This window comes from Syngnathus leptorhynchus, chromosome 12, assembly GCF_054491065.1.
Source record: "Syngnathus leptorhynchus isolate UIUO chromosome 12, UIUO_Slep, whole genome shotgun sequence".
Taxonomy (NCBI): domain Eukaryota; kingdom Metazoa; phylum Chordata; class Actinopteri; order Syngnathiformes; family Syngnathidae; genus Syngnathus; species Syngnathus leptorhynchus.
Window position 1 is genome coordinate 2,398,120 of NC_141206.1, and position 15,446 is coordinate 2,413,565.

At 38.7% G+C, this 15,446-nt stretch overlaps 1 protein-coding gene across 3 annotated transcripts; it reads left to right on the forward strand.

The window, feature by feature from the left end:
* The first annotated feature begins 334 nt into the window (after window positions 1-334).
* On the forward strand, window positions 335-13,569 carry LOC147047818 (leukemia inhibitory factor receptor-like). Of its 3 annotated transcripts, none has more exons than XM_085926124.1 (18): window positions 335-498; window positions 587-755; window positions 3,632-3,783; window positions 3,873-4,026; window positions 4,104-4,379; window positions 4,465-4,591; window positions 7,084-7,220; window positions 7,302-7,447; window positions 7,523-7,679; window positions 7,785-7,846; window positions 8,040-8,259; window positions 10,409-10,588; window positions 10,698-10,799; window positions 10,906-11,070; window positions 12,004-12,132; window positions 12,245-12,338; window positions 12,433-12,499; window positions 12,959-13,569. In XM_085926124.1, the coding sequence occupies exons 2-18, from the start codon at window positions 686-688 to the stop codon at window positions 13,373-13,375; spliced, it is 2,655 nt and encodes an 884-aa protein (XP_085782250.1). In that variant the 5' UTR covers window positions 335-498; window positions 587-685; the 3' UTR covers window positions 13,376-13,569. The 3 variants fall into 3 exon arrangements, with proteins under 3 accessions (XP_085782250.1, XP_085782251.1, XP_085782252.1); XM_085926125.1 differs by having other exon boundaries at window positions 4,107-4,379; XM_085926126.1 differs by lacking the exon at window positions 335-498 and having other exon boundaries at window positions 508-755; window positions 3,558-3,783.
* The last annotated feature ends 1,877 nt before the right edge of the window (window positions 13,570-15,446 follow it).

Below are 15,446 nucleotides of genomic sequence, written 5' to 3' on the forward strand. Positions count from 1 at the left end.
TGAATGTACATACATGTTAAATCCTGCCTTGGCTGTCACAGGAAACACATCCAAACAGTATTTTGGTCTATTCAGTGCCTTGCTCAAAGAGACCACAACAGTATCTCAGGAAGAAACCTAGCAAATCCCCAACAACTTGTTCTTTATTTCTTTTCTATCCTTGCCCTAAATTCCCCTTATTTCCATCCTTCAAAGAAGAATTTTTTTTCTTCCCCTGGGTCCCACTTCACTGGAAACAGCACGTCATTTCCAAGCACAGAGAGTTCATGTCTTTATCTGACCAGTGTGACTAATGGTTACCAGAAAGTAGCGTCTACATTTCCTGCATTGCTATCCCTGTGGATTTCGCAATCATTAGAAGGTTACCAAGCAAATAGACGCCAGTGTGTGTACCACAGGCTGTGCTTGACGCTACTGTTGCTTCAGGGACAAACTGGATTTTTTTCCCCTTTTTGCGTTTATGAATCTTTTCACACTTTTCTGGAATTATTTTCTCAGGTGAGACCATTCGATTTACCTCAGTTCTATGAAATCCTATATGACTGACACGAAAAAAAAATCAAAAAAAAATCAAATTTTCTTCTAGAGCTGGCAGCTTCAGCTAAAGACAAACCAGTTTACTGACTCCATGGAGATGCACTAAAAAGTTCTGCTTTAAGGAATCTGGCAATACAGTCTCACCATCATGATCACATGGCTGTTATTTGTCTCACTGTTCTGCAACAGTGCACAAGATCGAAATGTAAAAGACGAGGGTGAGTAACCTAAGCTTTAAATTGTTAGTGTAGGCTGTGTGGTGTTTGGTGACAAACGTTTAACATGCTCTGTTGCTGTTACTCCAGTTAAGCATATTTTCACATGTATATCAATAAGACCTGTTTTGGTTTTCCTAAATAACTCCCACTGCTAATGTTGCCCCTATCTTGTGTTTCTTTGATTTTCTTTGACTAGTTGGCTTTTATGTGTGGGCTTAGTTCACTGCATGGGAACTGAGTTACTTATAGAAGTTTCCAGAAGGCATGCACCCATCTAGATATTACACAAAAGATTATAAAGAACTCTAAATGTGGGCGTTTACTTTTTACAGTACATTTGCATCTGATGAATTGCTAAGATATTGCTTCCTGTGAATGACAGCTAGGTGTTTCGTTGGACCGTGCACCTTATTGATAACTCAAAAAAATGATGCTAAACATCTGTACTTAGTTTCAGTTTTGTTTCAGATTTTTTTTTGCTGTGAAAGATAACAGTTATAATAGATACGAGACCAACACAAAAATCAGAGCGGTGTCTGCAGAAATCATATGATTTGTCAACCTGCGAGTAGATGGATATTAAATCAGAGTCATTGCATAATCATTTTCCCAAACCAAGACACTAATTTCAAATTTCCTGAAGCCATTGGAAACGGTGTGGGCACTGTAAAAAAGGCCTCGGAACCACTGTTAGTGACATGGGTAGCAACCTCCAGTAGGCAGGAACAAAAGTATTACCGTATTTCCCGGACTATAAGGCGCACCTAAAAAAACTAAAATTTTCTCAAAAGCCGACAGTGGGCCTTATAGTCCGGGGCGCCATATATATGGACCAAATTCCTAAATTTAAACTGGCCCAAAGCATTGTGTCATGAAAACAATAATAAGTGGCCCGCTGAAGACTATGAATCATGAATCAAGACTAAGGATCATTATTTTGTAATTATAAAGTAATTTGTTGCATCTGAAGTTGAAATAAAAAAGATAAAATGGAGAATGATTTGATTTGGATTAAAAATCTGACAAGATGCATTAATCCCTTGTAGTTCGGTGCACCTTTATATAAGGACCAAGTTTTAAAATGGACCATTCATTGAAGGTGCGCCTTTTAGTCCGGAAAATACGGTAAAAGATTTAAAACGTCAAGTATTGATTACACTATCTACTTTAAGATTCAAAATATTTCAGTCAAGTTATTTTACATTAAACTCTTGCAGACAGCCATGCTTTGCATATGGGCGTAGTCATGCTGGAATGGTGGAAAAGGCCAGTCTTAATAGACATGATTTGTCCCTCCACATAACACATTTCCATTTTGCAGAGTCCATCACATACTTGATATCACTATAGTGCTGTGATTTAAAGCTTAATTGCCTTCAGATGCTAGACCATGTACACCAATGTCATTAAGCTCCCCGCACACAAGGCAAGAGGACATTGCAAACTCTTCATTTCCTGAGTCAGCACAGTATTGCAACTTTTATATAGTGTGTGCCTCAGCACTTTGTAACCACACGCTGCGACTTAAAGTGGTTTGCTTCTACGGTGCTGAGTGATTCTAAATGCTTCTATCGCGCGCAGTTAAACATTGGGAGATGAGGCATTGGTGAGCTCCCCAATTGAGGACTGACCAATTTTGTCACAAAACTGTGGCCTTGCAGCTGGTGTATTATTTTGACATTTAGTTTTGTACTGTGAGGTTGTAATGAAACGTTACAATTATTAAAGAACAAAAATGAAGGTTGATATCTTAAATACTGACTTTGCTTATTCAATTAACTTATGTTAAAAAGTGAGAAATTAAATTAAGTAATTTTTAATTGTTTAGTGAAATCCAAAATTTCTGGAACAACTAAGTGTGAGCGTGCGTGTGCATGTGAATGTGTATGTTTAAAGGATTCACAGTGGTCCTATGCTGAATTTGAAATCTGATCGGTTCAGTTTCTAAAAAAAGGAAAAAGGAATCATTGTTCAGGGCCTACAATCCTGCACCTGTAAGTTTTGAGAAGATTAATCCGATATAGCAATACTTAGAAGCTGAAATCTGATTGGACAAAAAAGTAAATAAGGCTAACTCACGGCTTATGCTGAATCAAACATCAGCCACCTATTAAAATATTGAAATCCATCCATGATCTGTACCGCTTGTCTCCACGGGGGTCGCGGGCGTGCTGGAGCCTATCCCAGCAGTCATCGGGCAGTAGGCGGGGGACACTCTGAACCGGTTGCCAGCCAATCATAGGGCACTCAGAGATGAACAACCATCCACACTCGCAATCTCACCTATGAGGAATTTGGAGTGCTCAATCGGCCTACCAAGCATGTTTTGGGGATGTGGGAAGAAACCGGAGTGCCTGGAGAAAATCCACGCAGGCACAGGGAGAACATGCAAACTCCACAGAGGAAGAGCCAGAGGAGGAATTAAACTCGCACCTTCCGAACTGTGAGGCGGCGGCGCGAACCAGTGCTCCACCAAGGCACCAAAAAATGTTAAAAGGTCACCTTTAAAAAAAAAAAAACATTTTCACTCCTACACTTGTTGAAATGTCAGCTTTGACAAAAAAACCCAAACACTTTCACTCCTACACTTGTTGAAATGTCAGCTTAAAAAAAACAAACACTTTCACTCCACTTGTTGAAATGTCAGCTTTAAAAAAAAAAACACACACACTTTTACTCCTACACTTGTTGAATTTACTAATTTTCATGTTGACAATTGGTTGCACACAATAAGGGAGAAGGTAGACAAACATGCCATATTTTAATGCACACAGACAGACATCTGGTCACCCTTATTTACAGAATATTGGACTTTCATTTGAGGATCACAGGATCAGGGGATCCTCTTCAATCTTGACGTCTTTATTTTCCATCAGCTGTTTTTCACTGTGAACCAAAGAATATGAAGGTTACCACTTCAGACCACAGAATCCTGGTAACATGGGAGGATGACCTTATGTGCATGTCAGTACGTGACGTGCTGATGTATGAACTGGAGGTGCTCATAGCTGACAAGCCAGTACATTATGTAAGTTTTGGCTGGCTAATGTTTGCCATATTGATTCTTTAAATTCTAAGTAAAACTCTTGAACGTGTTTTGTTTTTCTCGATGCTTAGAAGGAAGTCACTGTTACTCCGGATCAGACAGGATCTACTCATTCCTGGAGCTGGTCACCTCATTTACCATTGGAGTGTGCTTCTCTCACAATACAGCTCAGGTCTCGGGCCGAAAATTGGACAAGCCAGTGGGAACGGGAGCAGCTAATTCCTGGTTCATAATACTTCTACAGTACTTCTAATTTTTATGACATTCTTAGTATGTTGTTGTCACACATTTGTTGTCATCAGCAGGCCACATTCACTCCGTTATGCCAGAGGTTTATCCACGAGATGAGGTCTTTCAAGTTGGCAGTAAAGCTACCTTCTGCTGTGTTTTACCAATGGGAAAAGTTTTGAAGAAACTGTATCTCAGTGGACAAAACATCACTAACAAGGAGATTAGCAAGATCAGCGATCATACATATACCCTGACTGTCGACCTGAAGAAACCATCAATGACCAGTTGCACCGATATAATTTGTGAAACAACGACATCTGACAATGGGGCTTGTGCTTTCGTTGGATGTAAGTTCCAATTGAGATGTAGCTGTATTAATTAGCTGTTATCACATTCATGAATAATTCTATGTTTCAATGAATGAATGACCAGATCCACCTGCTGATCAAGATCTCACCTGTGAAACTCGGGATTTCCAATCAGTTGAGTGTCTGTGGAAAGTGGGACGAAACACACACTTGGCTATTGGGAGTCCAACAAACTATCAACTACTTGAAAGGTATTTAACACGTTTTTTTTTTTTCAGTGACAGGTTTCATTTGAACAAGTTGCTATGAAGAGGGGCTGTAGGATTTTTTTATTGTCATGATGATTATTATAATTATTATTAATTACAAGGGATCGGTCTAATCCCAAAATGGCCGTGGGATTGTTTTTGTAAACACCCTGGTTCTCCCCCACGTTAGTAATTGCCTCAGTCAGTGTCCTGAGCGTTCTCTAGTACACAACTAATCATTGTAAAATAAATACTCAAGTACCTGAAAAATCAAGTGCAGTAATCAAGTATTTGTATTTCATTATTTCCCACCACTGTTGCTGGTGCATGGATGTCTGACATCTTGATTTCACGGAAGGGTTCAAATGGTGCTGACAAGCATGTGTCATCGTCAACAGTGCAATTGCTCTTTTGTACTTCCTCATTTTTAAGTTTCTCCAAGACACTTTTGTGGTTTCAATGTTTCAGATTTTTTTCCCCCATTCAAAATTTGAATAAAACAAAATGTGAAAATTTGTGAATTAGTTAAAGTCACAAAAAATATGAAACACTTACCGTAATTTTCGGACTATAAGTCACATTTTTTTTCTTAGTTTGGGTGGGGGGGGGGGCGACTTATACTGAGGAGCGACTTATATGTGAATTTTTTTCACAAATTTTCAAAATTAAAAAAAAAAAAAAAAAAAAAAAGGAACCCGCTATAAACTAACCGCGATGTAGCAAGGAATTGCTGTAATTTGAATTTCAAGTGACGTCAGTGGCGCGGCAGTTGTTCACATAAAGGACAAAGACTCGATCACGGGATGACGAAGATGACGAAGGGCCTCACGTACTACCGGCATCATTAGCGGCTTTATTTGTAAGTGACACGGAGGACGAAGAGTTTGAAGGATTAAATGATTTGGAGTGACACAGAAGGTTTGAAAAACTATTATGGCTTTTCGCACGCCCGGTCCTCCTCGACGGGAGCTCTCTTTCACCTCCATGGATGGAAGTCGGGGGCTGGCGCTTGGCCGGGTGGCTGTCCGGGGACGGTGGATGGGGCTTGGACATGGCTTTTACGCACGCCCGGTCCTATTCTATGGAGCTCTCTTCCACCTCCGTGGCTGGAAGTTCAGTAGTTGTTGCCTCGTTGAGCTCTTGTTTTGTTAAATAAAGAGCTGTTTACCAAACCCACGTCTTTGCTTGTACTTTGTTAACGCTACAATATAGTTATATACTAGATCTGTGGAATAACCACGAGGCTGACGTCAGGGCGCACGCGTGGCTTTGTTGACAAAGGACGAGGAATTTGATCGATGCATGTATATGTTTTTATCGTTACAGTTCAGTAGTTGTTGGCTCATTGAAGTCTTGTTTTGTTAAATAAAGAGCTGTTTACCAAACCCACGTCTTTCCTGATACTTTGTTAACGCTAGAATATAGTTAGTTATATATACTAGATCTGTGCAGCGCGCGCGGCGTTGTTGACATGAAGCACGAGGAATTTGATCGATGGATTTAATGATTAGGAGTGACACAGATGGTTTGATAATATTGTTGTTATATGATAGTTATTTGAAATATACTTTAAATATCGTTATATGGGTCTGTGGAATAATTAGAAATGCAACTTACGAGTCCAATGTCTGCGGCGCATATGCGCCGCATACGCGGCATTGTTTACATAAAGGACGATCGATTGATTTAATGAATTGGAGTGACACAGATGGTTTTATAAACATGTTATTTATGTAATAGTTATTAAAATAACTGAATGTTACGTCAGGCCCGTTCTCAGCGCTTCGTTTGTGTTTATGTCACGTTAGCATACCTATCGTTTAGCCTGTTGTTGCTCGTTCATGTCTGTTCTTGGTGTTGGATTTTGACAAAAAAATATGCCCCAAAAGTGCGACTTATACTCCGGAGCGACTTATATATGGGGTTTTTTTTTCACTTTATTGTGCATCTTATGGCTAGAGCGACTTATGCTCCGGAGATACTTATAGGCCGAAAATTACGGTATTTGTTTTGGCTTTCTTATACTACAATTATTTTTTGCCTGGATGGTAAAGCACTATTTGTAGACTCACATCCACAGGAAATTAGTACGTTTGTTTATCTTGGTTTAGTTTATCTATGCTGTAAGGAGTGATGAAAAAATAAAAGTTAAGCATAAACAGGTCAATATATACTAATGTAATCAAGAGACTAATGATGTGTCGATCACATACATTTCAGTTTATGAGCCAGTAAGGCACATTTCAAAAGGCACATTTCATCCACTGCCATCTTCTTTGTAGCATACATATATTGCTGGCGTTGGGCGGAGTCATCCTATCTTCAAAATCATCACTTTTCAGGAAACCCCAAAAATGTCAGGTTTGTACATTGTGAAAAAGAGCAAGCCATTTTCAATGGCATGGTGGAGCAGTCTTTGGGCGGTAGGAAGAAATGTTAAATAATAGATTCCCTGTCAGATTAAAATGTATATTCTCTTGGCCTTTGTGTTCCAGTAATTGTGCGGAGGGGTCCAGTGGGAGATGCTCTCACAAAGTGCGAGTGGATTTTGGAGAGAGGAATTGGACTTTAACAGCACAAAACAAACTTGGTACAGTCAAGCTCACTGATCGGGCAGACCTAACTAAAAGAGGTACATCCGTATAAACCCTTTTCCACAGCCAAAGAAAACACAACTATTGTGAAATCAAAATTCTGGTTTCTGTCATTTCAGTGCACATGTTTGCCCCACAACAAGTTAAAGTATCATCAGTGAATGCCAGTAATGTCAGACTAGAGTGGGATTGGGCAATACAAATGTACAACAATCTCAATACAACATGCCAACTAAACATCAGTGATGGAGAAACACATGCAGTAGTGAGTTAACAAAATAAATATATCATTTATCAAAATAACAAAATTAAACATTGTTCTCCCATACTGACATCCTAGAGAGAATACTATGTTGGAGTTGGTCATAATTTTGCAGTCGTAAATGACTTGATTCCCAACTGGACATACAAGGTGATGATGCGATGTGGAACAAATGAACATTTCTGGAAGTGGAGCGAGTGGAGCTCAAGTGTCGAGTTCCACACGATGGGCGATGGTTGGTATTTAATAAAATTGCACAATAGGCGAAACAAACACAATTTATGAATAGAGATTTTGCTCGGTAATTGCACTGAAGTTGACTTGTTCCACTGTTCTACAGTTCCGGATGCTCTTGATATATGGATGCAGATAAAAGACAGCCAAACTATAATCACTTGGAAAGTAAGCCTGTACTTTATTATATTTACCTTGAATTTTTTCATGACAACTTTAAACCTAGATCCCAAAAATTAAAAACAATTTCAAATTACAATATAATAAGTTATTTCAATCACTTTAGAGTAAATCTTTGTCCATTGTCATTTTCTCAGTTTCTACTTTGCTCCACACAATACCTAATATTCACTTTTTGTAGGTACCACTGGCCAACCAAAGCCACGGCGACATCATAGATTATGAAATTAATTGGGCACCAACCTCTGAGAGACAAAATCAATCCAGAGTGATCATGCACCCAAAGCGCAGTTTTGCTCTTAGTCTGGATGCCATGAAAGAGTATGCAGTCAGTGTTATAGCCAGGAATAAATATGGAAACTCTTCTCCTTCAACTATCACCATCCCGATCCTCAATACAGGTATAATGAAAATGAACAACAGAAGATATGAAATTATATTATTAGATATTAAATAGGATATAAGTAGAACATACATGTTTTTTTTTTAGTTTGTATTTATCTTTTTATGGTGTAGTTTTTCATCACAATGCGTTGCTTTTCCTTAAGAAACACATTTAAGATTAATTCCCGTTATCGACTAACCTGCAATTTTACACTTTTTTTCATTCAATCCAGTTAATTACTTTGACTCAAATTACCGTAATTTTCGGACTATAAATCGCTCCGGAGTATAAATCGCACCAGCCATTAAATGCACAATAAGGTGGAAAAAAACATATATAAATCGCACGGGAGTATAAGTCGCACTTTTGGGGCAAATTTATTTGTCAAAATCCAACACCAAGAAGACATGAACCAGCAACAACGTCAGGCCCGTTCTCAGCTCCTCGTTTGTGTATATGTTACGTTAGCATACCGTATCGTTTAGCCTGTTGTTGCTGGTTCATGTCTGTTTTCGGTGTTGGATTTTGACAAATACATTCGCCCTAAAAGTGCGACTTATACTCTGGAGCGACTTATATATGTTTTTTTTTCACTTTATTGTGCATTTTATGGCTGGTGCGACTTATACTCCGGAGCGACTAATAGTCCGAAAATTACGGTACACAAACGGCGTAACATTCAGAGTTATTCAAATAAGTATCACATAAATAACACATTTATCAAACCATCTGTGTCACTCCAATTCATTAAATCCATCGATCGTCCTTAATGTAAACAATGCCGCATATGCGCCGCACCGCTGACATTGGACTCGTACACATACAGACCCATATAACGATATATAAAGTATATTTCAAATAACTATCATATAACAACAATATTATCAAACCATCTGTGTCACTCCTAATCATTAAATCCATCGATCAAATTCCTCGTCCTTTATGTCAACAACGCCGCGCGCGCGCTGCACAGATCTAGTATATATAACTATATTGTAGCGTTAACAAAGTACCAGGAAAGACGTGGGTTTGGTAAACAGCTCTTTATTTAACAAAACAAGAGTTCAATGAGCCAGCAACTACTGAACTGTAACGATAAAAACATATACAAGTTGCTACACGAAATAAAATATATCCAATAACTATAACATAAATACGTTTTTCAAACCTTGTGTCACTCCAAATCATTAAATCCTTCAAACGTGGGGCCCTTCGTCATCTTCGTCATCCCGTGATCTAATCCTTTGTCCTTTATGTAAACAACAGCCGCGCGGTGCCGGTGACGTAACTTGCAGTTTACATGACAGTAATCCCTTGCTACATTGCAGTTCGTTTATCGCGGTTTCACTACATTGCGGATTTCAGAATTTTGAAAATTTGTGAAAAAAATCACATATAAGTCGCTCCTGAGTATAAGTCGCCTCCCCCACCCAAACTATGAAAAAAAACGCGATTTATAGTCCAAAAATTACGGTATTTACCGTACTTTCCGGACTATAAGTCACAGTTTTCTTTCATAGTTTGGCCGGAGGTGTGACTTATAGTCATGAGCGACTTATATCTGAAATTATTAACACATTACTATCTTACTAGTATATCACTTCACATGTTTTCACACGAAACCGCATGAGGGCGCTCTAGGCCCGTGGAATAATTGAAACTGCAACTGAGGATGAGTCAGTGCTGCATTTACATCCAGAGTCAGCGAAGTTGTTGATAAGTGACACAGGACGAAGATTTCAATGGATTTAATGATTTGGAGTGACACAAATGGTTCGAGAAACTTGTTATTTATGTTGTAGTTATTTGAATAATGTGTTATGTCAGGCACGTTCTCAGTTCCTCGTTTTTGTGTTTATGTAACGTTAGCATACCGTACAGTTCAGCCTGTTGTTGCCTATTCATGTCTGTTTTTGGTGTTGAATTTTGTCAAATAAATTTCCCCGCAAAATGCGTCTTATACTCCGGTGCGACTTAGTATTTGTTTTTTTTCTTCTTCATTATGCATTTTATGGCTGATGCGACTTGTACTCCGGAGCGACTTATTGTCCTGAAAATACAGTACATTCTTTAGAATTTTCAACTGCTTGTTATTTATTTTTTTTTTTATTATGTGTCATAAACAGCTATTCCGTCACAAACTTTGAATGCATGTTTTCTTACAGGATTTGTTAGAGTTAAGTCATCAAGGGCACAAAGCATTAACGATGGTTTCAACCTGTCTTGGTCCCCCAGTCCAATCGCTAGCTGTGGCTACATCGTGGACTGGTGCCCCATGATAGGCCCGTGCATAGTAGACTGGTTGAGAGTCCCTCCCACTGAAACGAATGTCAGTATATTTTCAAGTAAGTTACGTTTTTTTTGTGTGTGTGTGTGTAGGTATGATATCTAGATATTTGCATCCACAGAATGACACGTAAGCACCTTTCTTGTGGTGTGTTATGTCTCTCGCAGAAAATTTAAGAGAGGGAGTTAGATACTTGCTATCGATACTTGCCTGCACTCAAGGAGCTCCAGTATTACTTGAACGACAAGAAGGATATGTCAGAGAAAAAAGTAAGCTTTGTCTTTTGGAGTGAATTGTTTGCGGCCTTTTCGTTTCTGAATAAATACGTCATAAATAAATGTTGCTTTGTCTTCCATTTCTCCACTGTTTTGCCAGTCATACAAGACGGTCTTTTTAAAACACTGAAATGGAAACAGAGAGATATGGATGTTGTGGTGTCCTGGGATCCTTTAGCTCTGCAAGAGCAGTCTGCTTTCATCCAAGGCTACATCTTATACTATCGGGACCACAACAGCAGCAGTATCATGAGTGTCAGTACAGGTAATATTGAACTCAATTGTTTTTTAACAGATGGGCACAATTAACACACAAAATGATAAAGTAGTTGGCTTCGCGCATTTCTCTGTACAGGTCAAAGATTCATTCTACTTTAAGATGTGTTCTGTTTTTAATAATTATTTTATTGATAATAATATTGGGAAAATAGTCAGGGCTTGACTTATTTACCCACCAGCCACTATGGCGAGCCATTTCCCAGAGTTACTAGCAACCTAGTCTTTTCACTAGCCACAATTTTGTTGCTAGATAACTACCACCTCTACATTTGGTAAGACAGATGAACATATATGTATGTGGCTTTTTAGATCAATTCTCTCTACATGCATTTTTGTGAGTGTTTTTAAAACAAAAGGATGAAACAAAACCGATTGGCAAATGCAAACTAGTTTGAATAGGATAAAAAGATAGACTGATTTATCAAAACGACATTAAGCCCGCAACATTCCAGCAGCCAACCCATCACTTCCCACGCACTTATTTTGAAACAGATTCATGCTGCCTCCGGTGCACGACTTCATGGACTGACACTAACTTAATAAAAGTCATACCAAACACTAACACAGGGGTCACCAACCATTTGGAAACTGAGAACTACTTCTTTGCACTTTTGAAGTTTTAATTTGCCAACATATATTTTGAGGTAAACAGGGATGGTGCTATGGGGGGTCATTAACACTGTCAGAGATTAGTTTGACCCCAGTTAATTTCCCTCCAGTGCTTTACCACACTGCCATACTTATTAAATATTTCCATATACAATGACATAACTATAATGTTTTTAACACTATGAGAAATACACGTAAAAATCAAAAGTGGTCAGGCGAAGGAGTCGTGAAGGTCAACCAAATTTGGTGGGTGTTAATGTCAATCCTTGCTTATAGTATTTTTGTACAATGTCACGTTCTCTCATTTCAGACAATCCCCAGGACACCAGCTTAACAGCAAGAAACCTTCAAATCAGCTCTTACACATTCACAGTAAAGGCAAATACAACCGTTGGACAATGTGGTGCTACGTCTATCACTGTCACCTTGAATTCACTGAGTATGTTGCACCGTCTTACGAGCTAGAGGCTGGTTTAAAAAATACATTTATGAAAACAAACTATGCATAGTGCACTACTTATTCCTCATCTGGTTTGTATGTCTTCCACCAGCTGATAACTTGATCAAGGCTGTTGGCATCACCATTGCAACTATTTTTGTTCTCCTCTGCTTAATTGTCACCCTTTGCTACAGAAACTGGGAATGGTGAGCGACACGACATACTCTTCCACATCGTGTGTTACATTATTGCCATATTTTCGTCCTTAAAATATTATTTGTGCAATGTCACCATCTGTAGCATCAAACTGAAGATCTATCCTCCAATTCCAATGCCAGTACTGAAAGATAAATGGATGACATCACTGGTAAGATTTGTTTTACAAGTTACTTGTACAAGAAGATAAGTTAACATTGGTGTAGGAAGGATGGACGAACGAACGAACGAACGAACGAACGAACGAACGAACGAACGAACGGACACACAGACGGACAGATGATGGACGGATATTACGAGACTACAACTTAAACAACATTGCAGGAAACCGTCTGTTTAAGTAGAAATGACCCCAAATGGTTATTGAAACATCTTAAAACATGTTTGCCTAAAGTGCTTATTAAAGAGCCACAGTTTTTAGGGAAGTGTCTGAGAGGGGTGGGTCTTTTTATGTCTTCATACTGAGTCAAAATGTTACAAAACTGTGGTGTGTACTATATTAATGCAGAGAGCAGTACAATAGTGGAAATTGGAAGATGTCTCAGAAAAGTGTTTCAGATTGTCTGTCCCGTAATAAATTGGATGTTAGTAATTTTTGTCTTATTTCCAGACGAAACAAAGTTGCCGTCCAGTATTTGTGGAAATGAGTCACCATGCTGAAGCAGAATTAATGGCTATCCCTGAGCTGCACTGCAAATCAGAAGCACCAATGATGGGTTGTGCTGACCAGGGAAATTTTTCTTCAGAAACGACAAACGAATGCTGTAACAAGCCAGTCGAAAAACTCGCCACACATAGCACCACTGTTCCATGTCAGCTACCATTACTACCACCGTCACCACCACCACCACCGCAATCATCATCTCTTGCCGAGGATGAACATCTCAACCCTTCATTAAACCTGAACTCATCAAACTCTTTAGCGACAGGTTCCAATGGATATCAGCCTCAGAAGCAAAGGGGAGACCCAGAAGAAGCTCCACATAATCCTTTGCCTTGTGTCTTAACTTACATTTCGTTGCCGTAAATACGTACCTTCAGAATAGTTGAGGCACACTCATTTTAGTATAGAGTAAGAGAAGTATAGCGAAACAGTAAAGACACTGAATAGCACTTTTGTCGTTTACAGAACACATAAAGCACTTTACAGCATCAATGTTCACATGAAATTTTATGTAATGTTACTTCACATACAATTGTTACATTAAAAGTGAATACATACCTTGTTTTTTCAAGTTTCTAACTAGCGTGGATTAAAAAAACGGAACACAAACAGTAAAGCGCAGCTCTGCTTTTTTCCTTATGAATTAGTTCATGATGGGCAACTTAAATGATGGACACGGTTCTTAATTTCCTTATGACAAAATAGAAAAATATATTTTTAATTCAGAAAAAAATAGTCAGCCCATCTCATATGCGCCGTTATATGTATTTAGATTTGACAATTACTTGGTAGTATTTCTATCTTCAAACATCACACAGATGTTAGTACTAAAGACATGGCAACAATATTATTTAGAATGTGAAGAATTCCTCTTTCAACATCAAATTAAATCATGGAAGAGGGCACTGACCTTAAAGCAAAACATACCAAAATGGTTAGACAAATCCAAGACCATTTTTCTCAGTTGAAAAGGGGCGGCGTCTTCAGGTCAGAGATGAGATCTTGTTCTTAGTGGAGGAGTTGAAGTATCTTACGGTCTTGTTCACAATTGTGGGAAGAATGGAGCTGGTGTTTTGCAAGCGAACTGCTTCAGCGTCTGTAGTGATGTGGACTTTGCAGTGCACTGTTATGATAAAGGATTCAAGCGATCAAAATGACTTCTCACGTGTGCACGCCTTGAGAAGATTAATCATCTGGGAGGGGAGATGAGAGTAATGAGGAGCCAAATGAGCTGGTTCAGGTTTAGGTGCTGATCCGTGCAGACAAGTCTTGACAAAATGGGAAGAGTGTAGTCTCAATCTCTTTGCTTAGTTTGATGCCCCTGCAACCTGACACCTAATAAGCATAAAATGGATTGTTGCCTTTTAACTATATATTCTCTAGATTAAATTCTTTGCTATTTACTAAAGACCAGTTTTGATTGACATTTCTTGAGATGTATTTCTATGGGTGTATTTTGTATTGGTATTAATTGGACTGTGTCCTAATGAGAGCCATCCATTTTATTTTTATTGGGAGTCAGTAAGATGGGCAGAAATTCACGGTGAGGCCCAAACTTGCCTCTTCCCGCCAATTTTTATAGCTTCACTTAAATTCTCCATTGTGTCATGGTTCTTCCCTGGAGCCTTCACCTAGTAGGACGTGTACCCAGAAGTTCTTTCTATATTGGTTACAAAATCGGTAACAAAGGGGTGTCCTTCTGGTCATTGGCGGCTTTCCTCACTGCTGGTATCCATCAACATGGCTACAGTAGTTACTGCCACAACTAGCATCATCCAGATTTGGTGTAGCCTACTACCTCAATAATGGAGAAACTCAACCTGATACATCCTAGGATGTGCTAAATGTTCTTCCATAAGTGAAAATTTAACTAAATTCTGTCGCAAATAGCTTTGTGAGATTGTACATGATTTTGTTAACTTTAAATGGCAGTTTATGTGCATTATTGCCACGCAGAGAAAAACAGGCAAAAAGTAAATTTTATTTGGTTTGTCATGCTCATACTTGGAACCCAATTTTATAAAACAAAACCAATTAGGATAACCTGTAATTTAATAGCTGCCATTGACAATGGTTTATGAGTCATCCAGCAGATGGTGCCACAATCTCAATTTTCAACTGTGGTAAATAGCAGATTGCGTTCCCATTGCTGTATATTCACACCGCTTGTTGAGTTACAGTGGAAACGTTGCTAAACTGTGCATGGATAATGATTGTAACGGTAATTTAGCAAATTTCTGTATGTCCCGTTCTTGCACACTGAAAACTTGAAAGAATAATTCATATTTGAACCCTCCTACAAACAACAAAAATATGCATTTCAACTTATAACAACATCATATATAAGAACATCATAACTCCTTAAAATGCAAGCAAAAAGCAAACATCCCAGGCAACTTTCTCTGGCATCAACTGTCAACCAACAAACATGGTT